Source organism: Ambystoma mexicanum, chromosome 10, assembly GCF_040938575.1.
Source record: "Ambystoma mexicanum isolate Mex_15411 chromosome 10, UKY_AmexF1_1, whole genome shotgun sequence".
NCBI lineage: Eukaryota > Metazoa > Chordata > Amphibia > Caudata > Ambystomatidae > Ambystoma > Ambystoma mexicanum.
The window spans coordinates 1537536220-1537550181 of record NC_090932.1 but is presented as its reverse complement, the minus strand read 5'-3'; the positions used below and the strand labels follow the sequence as shown (position 1 = coordinate 1537550181).

General features: G+C 45.7%; 1 protein-coding gene across 2 annotated transcripts in view; it reads left to right on the top strand.

Annotated features, from left to right (window-relative positions):
- The window catches only part of LOC138492526 (uncharacterized), a 625416-nt gene that overhangs the window by 544351 nt on the left and 67103 nt on the right, over window positions 1-13962 (top strand). For both annotated transcript variants that reach the window (XM_069619746.1, XM_069619747.1), the window contains one exon: window positions 12073-12195. In XM_069619746.1, the coding sequence (XP_069475847.1) occupies window positions 12073-12195 (123 nt within the window). The remainder of the gene's footprint in view (window positions 1-12072; window positions 12196-13962) is intronic.

Genomic DNA, 13962 nt, shown 5'->3' with positions numbered 1-13962 from the left:
CCTGCCTTAATGAACCAATCCTGGATCCCCACCAACAATCTTCTGTTATGCATGCGGTCATAACCAGAGTGCTTTGCAACAGGAAAGGTAAAGGGGTGACAACATGTACTTATAAGTCCCACCCATCTTCCTGTCTGTTGTGGATCAAAGTGTCTTTCTGGTTAATTGAGCTCTCTGTGGCTCCTGATCAAAGCGCAGGTCTCCCTTGAAGTTTGTGGCAAGAACAGACTTTCTCTCCATCAAATCACATACTTCTTCCCTCTGAATGTGGGGTCCCCCTGCAGGGGTTGCCTTCTGTAAACAGTTGTTCCAGACAATACATTCCCTGCCCTTTGTTCATTCTGTGACCAGACCGCTTCGCAGGCCTGCTTCAATTCACTCTCATCAGTATGCGCTGACACCACACAGAACTGACAATTAATAGGGCGCATCCATGGAGCCTTTGATATTTTAATTAGGCTGGCCATGGCAGAAGGAATGTGTTGCCTTCCCCCTCCCTGGGATGCTTTGATGTACCTGTGGCTGTCACATTCCAGCTGAACATGACAGGAGGACTGCGCCTCTAAGATGTGTCCCCCCGAGAGTACACTTGACTATGTGTTGGTTGTGCGCCAAACATAGGAAAATGTGTGTGGATTATTGGGTATTGTCGCTCCTCTAGATGTGGAAGGATTCCCCCCCCCCCCCCGTGAGGCCAGGGTGGTGGGCACTCAGCGGGAGGACCTCATGGGGGGACCCTACTGGGAGCAGTGATACCAGAGAGAGAACGCAGTATCTCCTTGCCCCTTCCACCTTCACCCAAACCCCTTCTCTGTACCCTTTATCCAGTACCACAATATACTGTTCTATTGTTGCTCCAGTAAACCCCAAAGAGGGGGAAAGACAACCATAAAGTAGCTAATGACATTACTGTGCAGAGGAAGAGGACACAAGCAATGAAGATCACCAGCGGGAACAAGAGCAGACATTCTAGTCCTTGCGTTAACATGATTACCCGCTTATCATTTAAAGATCCAGCGGGAAGGGAAGGATGGCATCTTGGATCCCAGCTCGGTACTGTGAGAAGTCAGAAATGTGAGGCAAACAACTTTGTGAAGGTTTTTCAGAAGATGCCATTTTATTAAACTTAAAAGGTTGGATAAACGGCTCACTATACCTACCCTGACAAGGATTTCCCTACATAAAATAAACTAAAGGAAACACTCTAAAAATGTTTTCTGTCCCTCACACTTTATATGGCAGTTCAACAAGAAAAGATATAACCGGCTTTGGTTTAACTGTTCAAAAAGTATAAGGAAATCCTGGTTCATAACAAAGTTCCACTTCAGTTCCCTTGTAATCCAATTTGACAACACAAAGTTCTAACTTGGGTTCCAAGGGTGATTCACAATTGTTTAACAAAGCTTTCCTCTTTCCACTTGTAATCAAAATGTCAGGATAACTTCTTGTCATCAACAAAGAACATTTCAAAGCTTATTTGTTTCAACACAGTTGCTGCTTCATAAACTTTACCCCACCACAGTACTTCATAAACTTTCACCTGGTTTACTCTCACGCCAGGTTTACTACTACTACAACTTTCTGTTCCGGTATACTCTCCTGCCGAATCAGAACCAATTGTCACAAAAGTGCTTGTGCCTGGTTAATCACCTGCCAACTAAGACAAATTACTGCAGCTCTCTGTTCGGATATACTCTCCTGCCGGAACAGAATCAATTAGCACAAGGTCTTATGATTTGGTATACTCCCTTGCCAGGACAAACTACGAACTCCAGGTGCTTCTGTGGTAAGGGTCAACTTAAATGTTTTAACACTGTCTTCTGCTTCACACAGCTTGTTTTTAGAATTTCTTAAAGGGTAACAAGAATCACTGGTGCTATTCACTAAACCTATGTGTTTGCCACACGGAAGACAGGCAATGCTTTCCTCCTCCTGAATCTCTTTTCTGCCAAGGGCAGCCCTCCTGCCAATCTTGTTCAACCTCTGTACTATTAAGCAAGTGCTGACATTAACTCTTTCTCTTCTTCACACTTCTTTGGCTTTGGCAATGTAGGTTCAAGTCATTGCTTAATATAACTTCCTCTACACACGGGCAATATTCTTCACAAACACTTAAATGCTCAACGATATTCTTTTGGCTTGGGTGACATTGTTTGTTTATCAATTGCCTTAGTATGAGTCTTTGTTGGCTTTGACAATTGTGGCTTGTATGCTTTTCGAGGTATTGCCCCTTTTTGTTTGGCTTCTACTATGACCCGATATATAACTGTCACAGCCTTCAGATTGGATGTTTAAGTTCTTATCAGGCCAATTGCCTAGGCTTTGATCAGCTTGGTATGTGTCACAATAAATAATTGGTTTTACATTAGTTTGGTATTCAAAATTAGATTGTGTCACAATGCAACAGTGAACTCACCGGGTCTGGCGTGCCCGTCTGTTTGCCTCGCTGCCTCCAGCTCGTTGCTTCTGTTTTCTTACGCTGCCCGGCAGTCTCCTCTCTACTGCTTACCATGGTTTGAGTCCTTCACTTCCAGAGCCCTCGATGCTCTCCCAGTGACCCAGTGCTCGCCTCCCACCAGTGAACGCTTGACAATGGATGAAGTTACAAAAAAGGTGCGTTTTCCGCAGTGCGACCTCTGCAGATGAAATCTCGAGCAAACATGACCCCTCAGGACCGGCATCTTTTCTTGCCACAATTATCCCGGCGTCCTGGCTATTGCACGATTTCTACCTATGCTGCTTTGTGGAGAGTTCAGAACTCCTCCACCGCCTACTACTACCCTCCTCCTGCTGCTGCGACTGCTTCTCCTTTCTTTAAGCCTCTCGGCCACCCTCCGGTGTGGGTCATTAGCCGTAATGGGGCTGCACTTTGCAACGTTGTGACTCTGCAGCCCTATTCTTCGTCCCAGTACCTTGGGAATTCTGGGACTTGAAGTCCATATCAAAATCAGTTTTCTCGATGGAATTTTTATCACAAAGTTCTTCTCTCTCCTGATTTATATTCCTTAAAGGAGTATCCTAAGAATGAAAAGATACATTTGGTTTTACCGAGTAATGAGGTTTGTTGGGATTTAAATTGGTAGCCTTTAAAGACTTCTTTGCATGATTTTCCTGCGGCTCATAGGGTTTCCGATTTTTGAGAGTGTCAGAAGTTTTACAAGAGTTATTCTCACTCTTAATACATGACTGGTTAGGAGTGTCTCGACTCATACTCTGACACTTAACTTTAGGGAATAATAGTTCTTTTTGACAACATGCCATTACCTGTGTCGGTATAAATGATATTCCCTTCCTTGATGGAGACAAATACTGGGTCTCACCCCACAAAGTCCTCCTGTTACCCTAGGGCCCTTCTCCTCCCAGGTGATCTTCCCAGCTAACACTGCCTCCAGTGTCAGGAAGGGTCTGCCTTTCCCTGGCCACCTGAGGAGACTTTAGGTAGGGGTTTCGTGAGGACTCTGTAGGGTTCATCACAGTACCGACAAGCACTGGGGCACAGAGAAAGCAGCATTGAGCGCAGACAAGGGACAGACATGCGGGACACCAACAACGCAAGAGGCGGACGAAATTTACCTGCGGATTCCCGGGGCTGCTCCGGAGACACTGACCCAGAAGTAACTTGCTGCAATGGCACACGAAACAACCGCAGAAGGCGCTACAGAGCTGGAGAAGGTGCCTGGGAGACCCGTGAACAACCGGAGCGATGAGGCCAAGGCCCGACAGGTACATGGATGGCCAGTAGGAAGGTTGGGGAGACCCAGAGGGCACAGGGAATGTAATCCGAGGGAATAAAGGAATACTTACTGGGGCAGAGGGTCCCAGAAGAGGGGGCCTGGGACCCGGGGCAGACTACCATACCCCACACAGGAATAGGGGAAAGTATGAATTTTGTATATGTGGAGAACATCCATACCCTTGGCAGGAGAGTGAACCAGGGCTATGGAGTGAGACAGAGTAAGGAGAGACACCATTGTAATCAATCAAGTGGAGAAAAGTAAATCCCCAATTTAGGACAAGGTGGGGGTGATCCCTACAAAAGCTAGTGACAAGCACAGACCCTGGCAGGGGAGTAAACCAGGGCTGTGGAATAGAGAGAGATTAAAGTAAAGAGATGCTAAAAGTGAACACATGGAAGGGATTGAGAATCAAGTTTGGGGAAGTGATCCCCAAACAATACTTGAGAAGGATACGAAATATGTGTGGACCAGTGACAGCCAGAGACCTTGGCAGGAGAATAGACCAAGGTTGGAGGTGAAAAACCTGGTGTAGCCTACTTGGCAAATAAAGTGGGCCAAAGAGGGGAGTATTGTGAATAAGGTTGTAGACCCACAACAAGTGAGAAGAATACGTGCAATCTGTTGCGACTTTTAAAATGTATTTATTGGATATTTATAAGGCGCTTGTACAACAAGACAGTGTTTCAAAGCGCCACTTAATTGCGGCCTTAGGAGGCAGGTCTGCATATGAAAGATAAACCTTGAAGAAATACTGGAAAGACCTTGGGGGGGAAAGGGAGTCCAAATTCTAGGTCTAATGGAACTTTTGTTTGCTTCCCTACATTGGTTTTGAACCTCACTGTCACAGCTGTGGGAAGCAGGTCTACTTATCAGGAATCGAGCTGGTAGAATACAAGAAAGGCTGTGGGGGGAGGAGAATCCACCCCTAGCCTTGTGGAACTTATATTTATCTTTTTGACACCCTTATTGAATTCTCATTTGGAACTTTTGTGTTGAATTGAAGATCGGGCTGTAGGTTGGCAGTCAAAGAGACATTTACCCTTTCACGTATTCCTAAATTTAGCCTGTGAGGGATAGGATAGGTTTTGGACACAGGACGCTGGGTTATATTTTGGACATCCTGACACTGACAGTATCCTTCGTTTGTTTTGTTGAGGCAGGGAAACTCCTCATAGAAGTAGGTCTAGTTAGGCCTTTATCCAACCCCTTTTGTTTTGTCTTGAATAAAAGTTTGTATTAACCAATATACCACCCCTGTTTCCGTCTCTTACTCCTAGACTCTCACACGAACCCCAACATGAAGGGTTGCCTGATCTGACCACATTTACCAGAGCACTGGAGCAAAAACACTAGTGCAACGTATCAGGAGCTCCTATTTGAGTTTTACTGAGGTGATAAAACAGGGAGCCTATATTATGAAGCAAAATAATTGAAGCAATGTACACAACAACAATATAATAACAAACAAGCTACTCTTGGGTTATTGCTGCCCTGGTTCCTCCACGGGGGCTCCCACATTCCTCTCTGCTAGTTCCCATTTCTACTCCACTCCGACACCTCTCTCCTTAGCACTTCTGCAACTTTCCCTCCCGCAATGGTTTAACTCTTTCACTCTCTCCTCCTTTACCTTCTCCAATCTCTTCTGCTCTCATCCCTCCTTAATCATTATTTCTGCCTCCATGATGGTGATCTGCCCCAAACCTCTTTGTCCACCCTGTACCCCCTCCTGCTCATTTAACACTTTCTGCACCTCCTCCACCTACAATTCCTTTAGCGTCACCTCTGCCCTGCCACTCCAAACGCCCATTTTAATCTTCCCTCAGGGGTTTCTATAACCCTGTTTGTATGAGTGTAGGCTCTGCCCTCTCAGGCACTTGCTGGTTGCCTTGTACCTGTTCTGCTTCCTCTCTATACTGCCTTTTGCCCATCAGTCCCCTACCTTTCTCCTGATGTCGTCCTATATTATTGTCTATATGTTTAAGAGGTGTTCATTATGCTGAGCAGTGTTTTATAGGCTGACCCGCACCCACTCTATCTTCACTATTGCCAAGGTTTGGGTGTACCTGCTTTCCTTTCCATGTTCTCTTTGCTTCGCCCCATTCACACGTTTTTTTACGATGGCCAACCTTTTTTGGTGTTTGCTCCCTTGAAAGACCCATAACTTTGTTCTGAGTAAACCAAAAAAAGACAATGGCCTTCCTTTTGTTTCATTGTATTTACATTGCACTAGGCAATAATGCGACTTGCCCAGAATAGTAGCTATGATAGATCCAGTCTCCAAGCAAGGCACCCGTCGAGTTTACATGCAGGTGAACGCTGTCCCTTTGGTGCTAGCATGTGAAAAGTGTTTGTTTGCTCGCTTCATTTGAATAAATCCAAATGCGTGTGTGTTCAGCTGCACCGGGATTTGAACCGTATGCTCTAGCTCATCCCTTCTTTTGTGCAAAAAAACCAGTTGAGAATCTAGCACAATATACTGCTTTTTGCCTGAGCTCAAGGTGAGGACGCTGGAAATTTACGTTCAGTTTCCTGTCTGTGGGAGTCTTCTCCTTCGGCTGATGAGCAGAATTCTCCATCAATGAACAGACAGGAAACAACCCTTGACAAACTGCAGTACAGACAGTAGCAGCAGATGAACAGGTTGCCCTCACCGATGCCACTCACTTGCTCTTCTTTTTTGTCTTGCCCACTACCGCTGGCTTAAACTCTTCCTCCTTTGACGGAAGAGGGCGTTCCAGAGGACGTTGATTGGGTGACAAAGGGAACATGACCTTCCATTTTACTCAGATTCAGATGGCGAACATGATCATCATTCCCCCTTCTGCCTTGAACATGCTTTTAGCTGTCCCTTTTGTTGATCTCCCCCCTATACGATGCCACCTCCAGCACCCCAAGTGCAACTACAAATGGAATCCATCAATAGGCTGCTAGGTCTGGCGTTCTCTGCTCAGCGGAACGATGGGAGGAAAGTCAGACAGGTTTGCAGCTGTGCTTCAACTGTACTGTGAGTTTATACTCCACGCATTTAGTTTACCCTGCAACTGATATCACAGTTTGACCCTTTACTGGTGAGCCACTGCAAAGGCATGCGGTAAAGCAGGATCCTTACACTACCCTCACATTGCAGTCTACTTTTCCATGTACTTAGTAATTCCTGAGTAATGTATTCCTACTTAATGTGACCTGCTGATTCTCTCCTCTTTCTCTGTACTTTTCTCTTCCAGTTCACACTTTTAAAAAATATGTATTGTGGTGACACGGAATGAAGAGACTGACCAAGTGTTGCAATAATGGTTGGTGTAGACTTTTATTAAATGAAAAACAAACCTATACCTCCCCAATTCTAATGAGGTTTCCCTACCTATGTTAAAGAAACTCTGGTGCTTGTCAGGAAGTTTGTTAGAGTCAAAACAAAAATGCACCATCATGGTCACAAAGGCTCATATTCTTTCCCTGTCACTACAACAAAACATAAAGTCCAGCAACTGTTCGTAATCCAGGAGAATTACTCCCTTCGTCTGGATGTGAAGCATCCAAACGCCTCTCAGGTTGTACAAAACAAACGTGTTCTCCGTAACCCAACAGAAAATAAACAGTTGCATAAAGTTCTTGTGGGGCTAGGAGAATGACTCCCTTCTCCCAGCTGATTCCCCAATGTCTTTTACAGTTCTTGATTGTTGCTCCCTTATGGAGGTTTTCACAATCAGTTTTTTGCACAATTCGTGATCCGCCCCACTGGAACGATGAAGCTGTTCCCACAAGCCCCTTCCGACTCTCCAGCAACACACTCCAGTGGAACTAGACTGGGAACTGTATCACAAATTGGTTCATGCTGTTCTCTGTTTATGTATAGTTTATAGTCTCAAAGGTTTTTTTCTTCTATTTTCCAGTCTTTTTAAGCACAAATGAAATGACAATGTTATCGTTTATCTTCTTATCTTTGAGGAAGGCAGGATAAGGTCATGAGCTGAAAAGACGGGACTCCTGGCAGGATATGGTATTGACCTATCCTGCCAGCAATGGGTGACATGGATGTCACTAGAGGATGATAGGGGTTTGGCTCGATGAACCAGCCCGAGACTATTCTAAGGTGCGTTCTGTGATTCTCTCCTTTGGCAGGGTTTTCTCCAGCGATTTGATGTTCGGAGAGCATAAACTATCCCCGGGCCTCCAACCCTTTTAGGCCCCTCTGTTGTACTTTTCAGGGTCAATAAGATAACACCCTTTTATGGCGTTTCAGGGAGTTGGGGGTCTTGGGTTCATGGACTGCGTCTCTTCTCAATTCTTATATGTATTGGGGTCGGGATGCTTCATGAGTCGGTGGGATTTCGGGTGACGCCATCGGCCTTCTCTGTTGCAGGGCTCCAATTCTTGGAGTCTTGCACCGCTCGTGTGTTTAATGTCAATAGTGGCTTTGACTGTCCTTCTCATATAGGCCCAAGCACAACCAGCACTCCATAGTTTGCCCTGGCTCGTTCTCCCTTCTCTATATCAAGCCTGTGGTAGCAGTCTCGGCTTAGTTGTCAGACCCGGCAGTCCACCCACTACAGGTCATCGCACTGCCATAAACTCTTTCTGTTGGGTCCTCTGCCGGCCCTCTGAGGAGAGGCTTTCCGCTCGTCAGGGGAATTTGTGTTGCCGGGGAGAAAAGCCTCTCGTACTTGGTCGCAGTCTGATTTCTACTTGTCTGACACCAAGTTTATTTTTGATAACGTTTGATGTTCGGTCTTCATATAGAATATATGTTCCAGTCTCTACTTCTACTTCTTCCCCCAACACTGAGCGGCCTGCTGGGTTATGTTATATTAGGAGAATTTCTTATATTAGGAGAATTTCTTGAGCGCACAGCCACCCTAAGGTATCTTGGCGCTAGAAAGTCAGGCAAACATCCACAACTAAAAAACAGAAAAGGCAGCCAAGACCAGACCGCCTAGAAAAGGAGTGTCTTTACCACCTTTCCGAAGGCCAGATGGTTAGAGAGTTTCTTTATGGATAGCGGCAACTCATTCCATAATATAGCAACAGCTATGGAGAAGGCCCGACCGGCAATCCGCATGCGTCGGTCGGGAGGCACAATGAGCAAATCAGCAGATGCGGAACGCAACTGACGGTTAAGATGCTAACGTGCAAACCTTAACCGAAGGAACTCTGCACCCTGATCATGCAGAGCCCGGTGTACTATACATAAAGCCTTAAACCTGAAACGTTGGGTCACAGGCAGCCAATGAAGCAATCATAATACCGGGGATATGTGAGCTCCATAAGGGGTGCCAGTTGCCACCCGGGCAGTTGTTGAATGAGCCCCTTCGGTTGGGCCAGGTAAAGAGAATTGCAATAATCCAGCCGGGATAGTACCAGCGCTGCTACCACCAGCAGACGAAGAGGCTCAGAGATCATGGGGAGCACTTTTTTCAGTACCCGTTACTGAAAGTGTCCTGCTTGAGAGACGGCTGCAACTTGACCATCCATAGATAAAGAAGCCGACAGAACTACACCCAAGTTTTTCACCTTCCCCGCCAGGGTGGGGAGGGGACCAAGAGAAGAAGGCCAGAAGGAAGAGACCCAAAGTGAGGGATCGGGAGGGCACCCCACCACCAAGACCTCTGTCTTGTCTCCATTCAATTTGAGCCAATTGTGGTTCATCCACTCCCCCACAGCAGCCAGGGACCTCCTCAAGCACGAGGACATCTCAGCCCGATCAAGATCTAAACGGATCAGGATCTGAGTGTCATCGGAGAAGCACCTGATGCCGAAGGAGCAGATGAGACACACAAGTGCCCAGATGTAAATATTAAATAGAATTGGAGACAAGGAAGAACCCTGTGGAACTGTGCAGCTAAGATGACAAGAGGCAGATAGAAAAGGCGGAAAAGAGAGAGCCTGAGAACGAGCCGCCAGGAACGAGGTGAACCAGGCTAGTACCTGACCAGATACACCCATCTGGGCAAGACGGGACAACAGGATGGGGTCGTTGACAGTGTTGAATGCCGCTGATAGATCTAATAGAATCGGCGCCCACCCCACCTGAGTCCACTAGCATGGTCATATCGTCCTGGACAGAGACCAGAACACTCTCTGTACCTCTGCCAGGCCTAAAGCTGGACTGCACAGGGTCCAGGAAGAGAGAAGATTCAAGAAACGTGGAAAGTAGAGGTGACACCAGGGACTCGAGCAGTTTCTTGAGGAAAGGGAGAAGAAGAAATATAGGATGAAAATTAGCCAGGACAGTAGGGTCAAGTGATGGCTTCTTTAAAAGGGGATAACCCTAGCAGCTTTTAGCTCGGGGGGAACTAACCCAGACTGACATGAATTGTTATGTGATTTCCATCAGAAGATCTGGGGAGATCTTTTTCATAATAGCCACAGGAATGGCATCCAAGGGGGAACATGACTTAATCTTTTGGATAGCAGCCAAAACTGCTTCTTCCAAGAACTTCGTGAAGGACGACCACTTCGTGGTGCCTGCCAAGACTGAGGGATGAAATTAACAGCCTTCATTGCTAGGGGAAGTGTTAACAGCATTCAAGATAGTCAGCCGATTATTACTAATTTTAGTAATAAAGAATTGAGATGGATCAACACACAGTTTCTATGTAGGTCTAACACGTGAGGTAAGTTTAGCTGATGATGAAAGGTACTTAACAAATGGAAACAGGGCTTTAGGTTGGCATAAGGCAGCTTCAATTTTCTCAGATAGTTATAGTGTTTTAGCTGCTTTAGTAGCTGCCGAGTAGTGACTTATATAGTGTTCTGTGTTAAGGATCATAGATTGTACGCCATTTGTGCACAGCTTGTCTCAGTTTCAGCCTCACTGCTTTAAGGTGGTCAGAAAACCAGGGCTAGGAAGGCAGTCTGCGCGGTTGGACAAGTCACAACGGAGCTATCTTATCTGCAGCCTCATGAAATGTTTGAGACAGCAGAGAGAGGTAAGCGGCCGAGCTCACGTTGCATTTAGCGGCAACTAATGAAACCAGGCCTTGGATATCAGCAGAATGCCAAGAGCGCAGCCAGAGTTTGGTTGCCAGAATCTTAGCTAGTGGTCCCATTATGTTGAACAAACAGGTTATCAAGGAATGGTCTGACCATAATACAGGTTCAACTGACTGTAGAGTCAGTAAGGTTTCTTTGGCGAAAATCAGATCTAAGGTATTACCTAGCTTATGTGTAGGGGCCCGTACCATTTGGTGTAATTCAAGGTCCAGCAGACAATCAAAAAAAAGATTTAAGGCAGGGTGCCTGGGAGAATTACATTTCAAATTGCGGTCGCCTAATATCACCAGGTGAGTATATTGCACTTGGAGGTCCGCCAAGAAGTCTGTAAGAAGTTCGCCGAAATTCCCCAGAGGACCAGGAGGACGGTATATAAGGAGGAAATGGCATGAGCACACGGGATATAATGCATCTAAAAAGAAGTGCCGCCATATCCAGGCCATGATGGCAGCTAAGCTGGGTGACATTTATCTCAGGGTGTCCTCATGCATTCTCCTGAACCACATCTTCCATGCCCCTCTATCTCTCTCTCGAGCTGTCCTGTTCTTCCTTCTGTGATAGACTTGGCCTTGATTGCCAAGCCCTTCTTGTTCTTTCTCACTCTCTTGGCCCCCTCCTTGGTCTCCGTTCTCATTCACGAGTCTCTCTCCAGCCGCGACGCACCCTAGCATTTCCTCTTCACCCTTCTGGCTCTTTCTCTGGTTCTCTCTCTAGTACTCTCTCTGGTATCCTTTCCGGTACCCTTCCGTCTTCATTTGTTTCCGACGGCCTGATCTAGTAAGGTCCGCCCTGACGTATGTCCATTCAATTGACTACAGCTGTTCTGGTGTTTTTCCCACTCACTTGTAGTGTTCTCGGGAGCTTCTTCATCTCAGTACCTAAACCATCAGGGTAGTTCGATGTTCACAGTAACACATGGTTTTAGACATGAAATTAGACCCATATTGTCCAGATACGAACGTCAGATGACCGGGTATGGGTTAAAGGGATTGTGCATTCCAATGCTGTCCTCCTTCCCAGGAGAGTAGTCCTTCCCCATGAGATCCTGCTGCATTTTACCACCCACAGAGGTACTATTGGTTAGTGGCCCTACCTCCCCAGCCTCATGAGAAGGGATTCTCCCCTGGGTAGAAGTGACTCCATCTGAAGGGGAGAAGTGATGCCATCTGAAGGATCGTCACAGTATACTTTTCAACTGTATGCTTTTTTGTGTGTCCGTTAGTCTGTCTGTCTACTTGGCTCCCTCTAGGTCTGTGTAGTGTGCAGTGTGAAATGATGTTCAGAGTAAAACTGTTTATATAATTTAACAAGTTCCTCTCTCGCCTTCTCCCTTGTGTGCCTTCAGTCTGATGGATCAGAGCCCGGGCACTACGATCGCCGGCGGTAGCAAAGACAACCTCAGCAGCCTGCAGGCTGAGCTCCAGGCTGGTAACCACACAAATCGACTGCGAAATACAGGCATGATCAGGTATGGCCCGTGGACCCCCTAAATATAAACCATGGCTTATAAACATTAAGGTGTGCTGAATCGGCACGCCTGCTACCTAATGTTTTCTTCGCCTCTAATGTTCTATTGTAGTTTAAAAAATGAATTTCTCTACCTCTTGCTGGAATAGTTACTTTTAAGAAAGTAAATGTGTGGTGAGGTAATGCATGAGGTAATTGAAGACGGGAAGTGCTCATATTATCACAGAACCAAGCTTCATAGAACTAAAATGCAGATTATTTACTGGTAGTCTTTGTTACTCTCAAGTCTTACTCTTCTTCGTCACAACGCGTACACTATCAAGGAGATTGGCACCACCAACAATCAAGTGAAGGACAAACCAACTGCCGGAAATTGGAATGGCATTTCTTTTGACTTAAAAAAGATCTAGAGCAAGTTCACTTGAAGGCATTCTGGTTTAGTCAAGACACTGGGTATACTGCAAGAGCTCCTTTTGAATAGAGCAGCAATTGGATCAATTTTACCAAGAAACTGTTAACAAACACACCCTATCATATAGGGACCATATGGTCCTGGCAGGACATTTTTATGGGTAAGGTACTGGCACAACAGGTTATAAAGTTACCAACTTAGAAAAACAGCCAGTAGGGATCAAAAACCCTGATGTATGAATTTCTAATGATCCAAGGGAGTACAGGGAATTATTCAGACGTTTACAAAGACCTGTATAATCCAGGGGAGAGTCAAGAGGCAGTGGATGTTCAAGAATATTTAGCTCAACTTCAGCTCTCATCATCTTCCCAGTGCTAACAAAAGTCATTAGCTCAGCCAAGCAAGCTGCAAGAGATTCTTCAGACTATCAGCCTCTACTAGGAGGTGAAGCAGCAGGGCCACAGGGCATCCTCTGGGAAGTCTTCCAGACATTTAGGGAGGCTTGAATTCTGTTTGGACTGATCGAGGAGATCAAGGCGCATGAAAGTGTGCCCCTTTTCATGGAAGGTTGTAACCTTGAAACTATTCCTAATGCAGGTAAAATCTTATTGGTCGATTTCCTTAATACATACAGCAAGTTGTACTAAAAAATGCTGGTATTATGTTTGTCAAAGGTGAACTGTAATATCAGTCATAAACTCGAACATTGCATCATTCCGAACTGGGGCATGACCAAGCATACACATCTTGGATGGTTTATGATTGATGTTGTGAAGGAGGGGCCGGAAGTCCAGCACAACTGCACCTTTCAAGATGCACAAAAGGCCTTTGATCAGGGGAGTGGGGCATTTCTATGGGCTGTGACATCAAGACTGGGGATCCTAATGGTTTTTATTGGAATAATTAAGGCCTATTACCAGGACCTGTTCTTATTGGTGGGACTGGGAGGTGAGGACACGAGGGCTTTTAAAATTAAGAATGGGACTAAGCAGGGGTTTCATCCCCTTTTGCTTTTTTAATTATTCATTTAACCTGTGTGCAGCACTTGCAGAGGGAGGAAGGGATCAAACAATTTTCCAAGGGCGACAGAGGTGGTCAAACTGACTTTGTATGTGGATGACATTGTAGTTCTTACCTCTGTCCCCAACTCAAACTGTTCCTGAGATTGTTTGATTAATTGTCTGGCTACTTAATTAATGAGAACAAATCAGAATCTATAATTTGGAACGGTCTGTAATATCTTGGTCATCAGGTTGCTAGGTATAATATATAATAGTATAGTATATATAAAAGGTATACTAATCCAGCAGGAACCAGGATGAAAAATCTGGATCGTGTACATAGGGGCGTACAGGC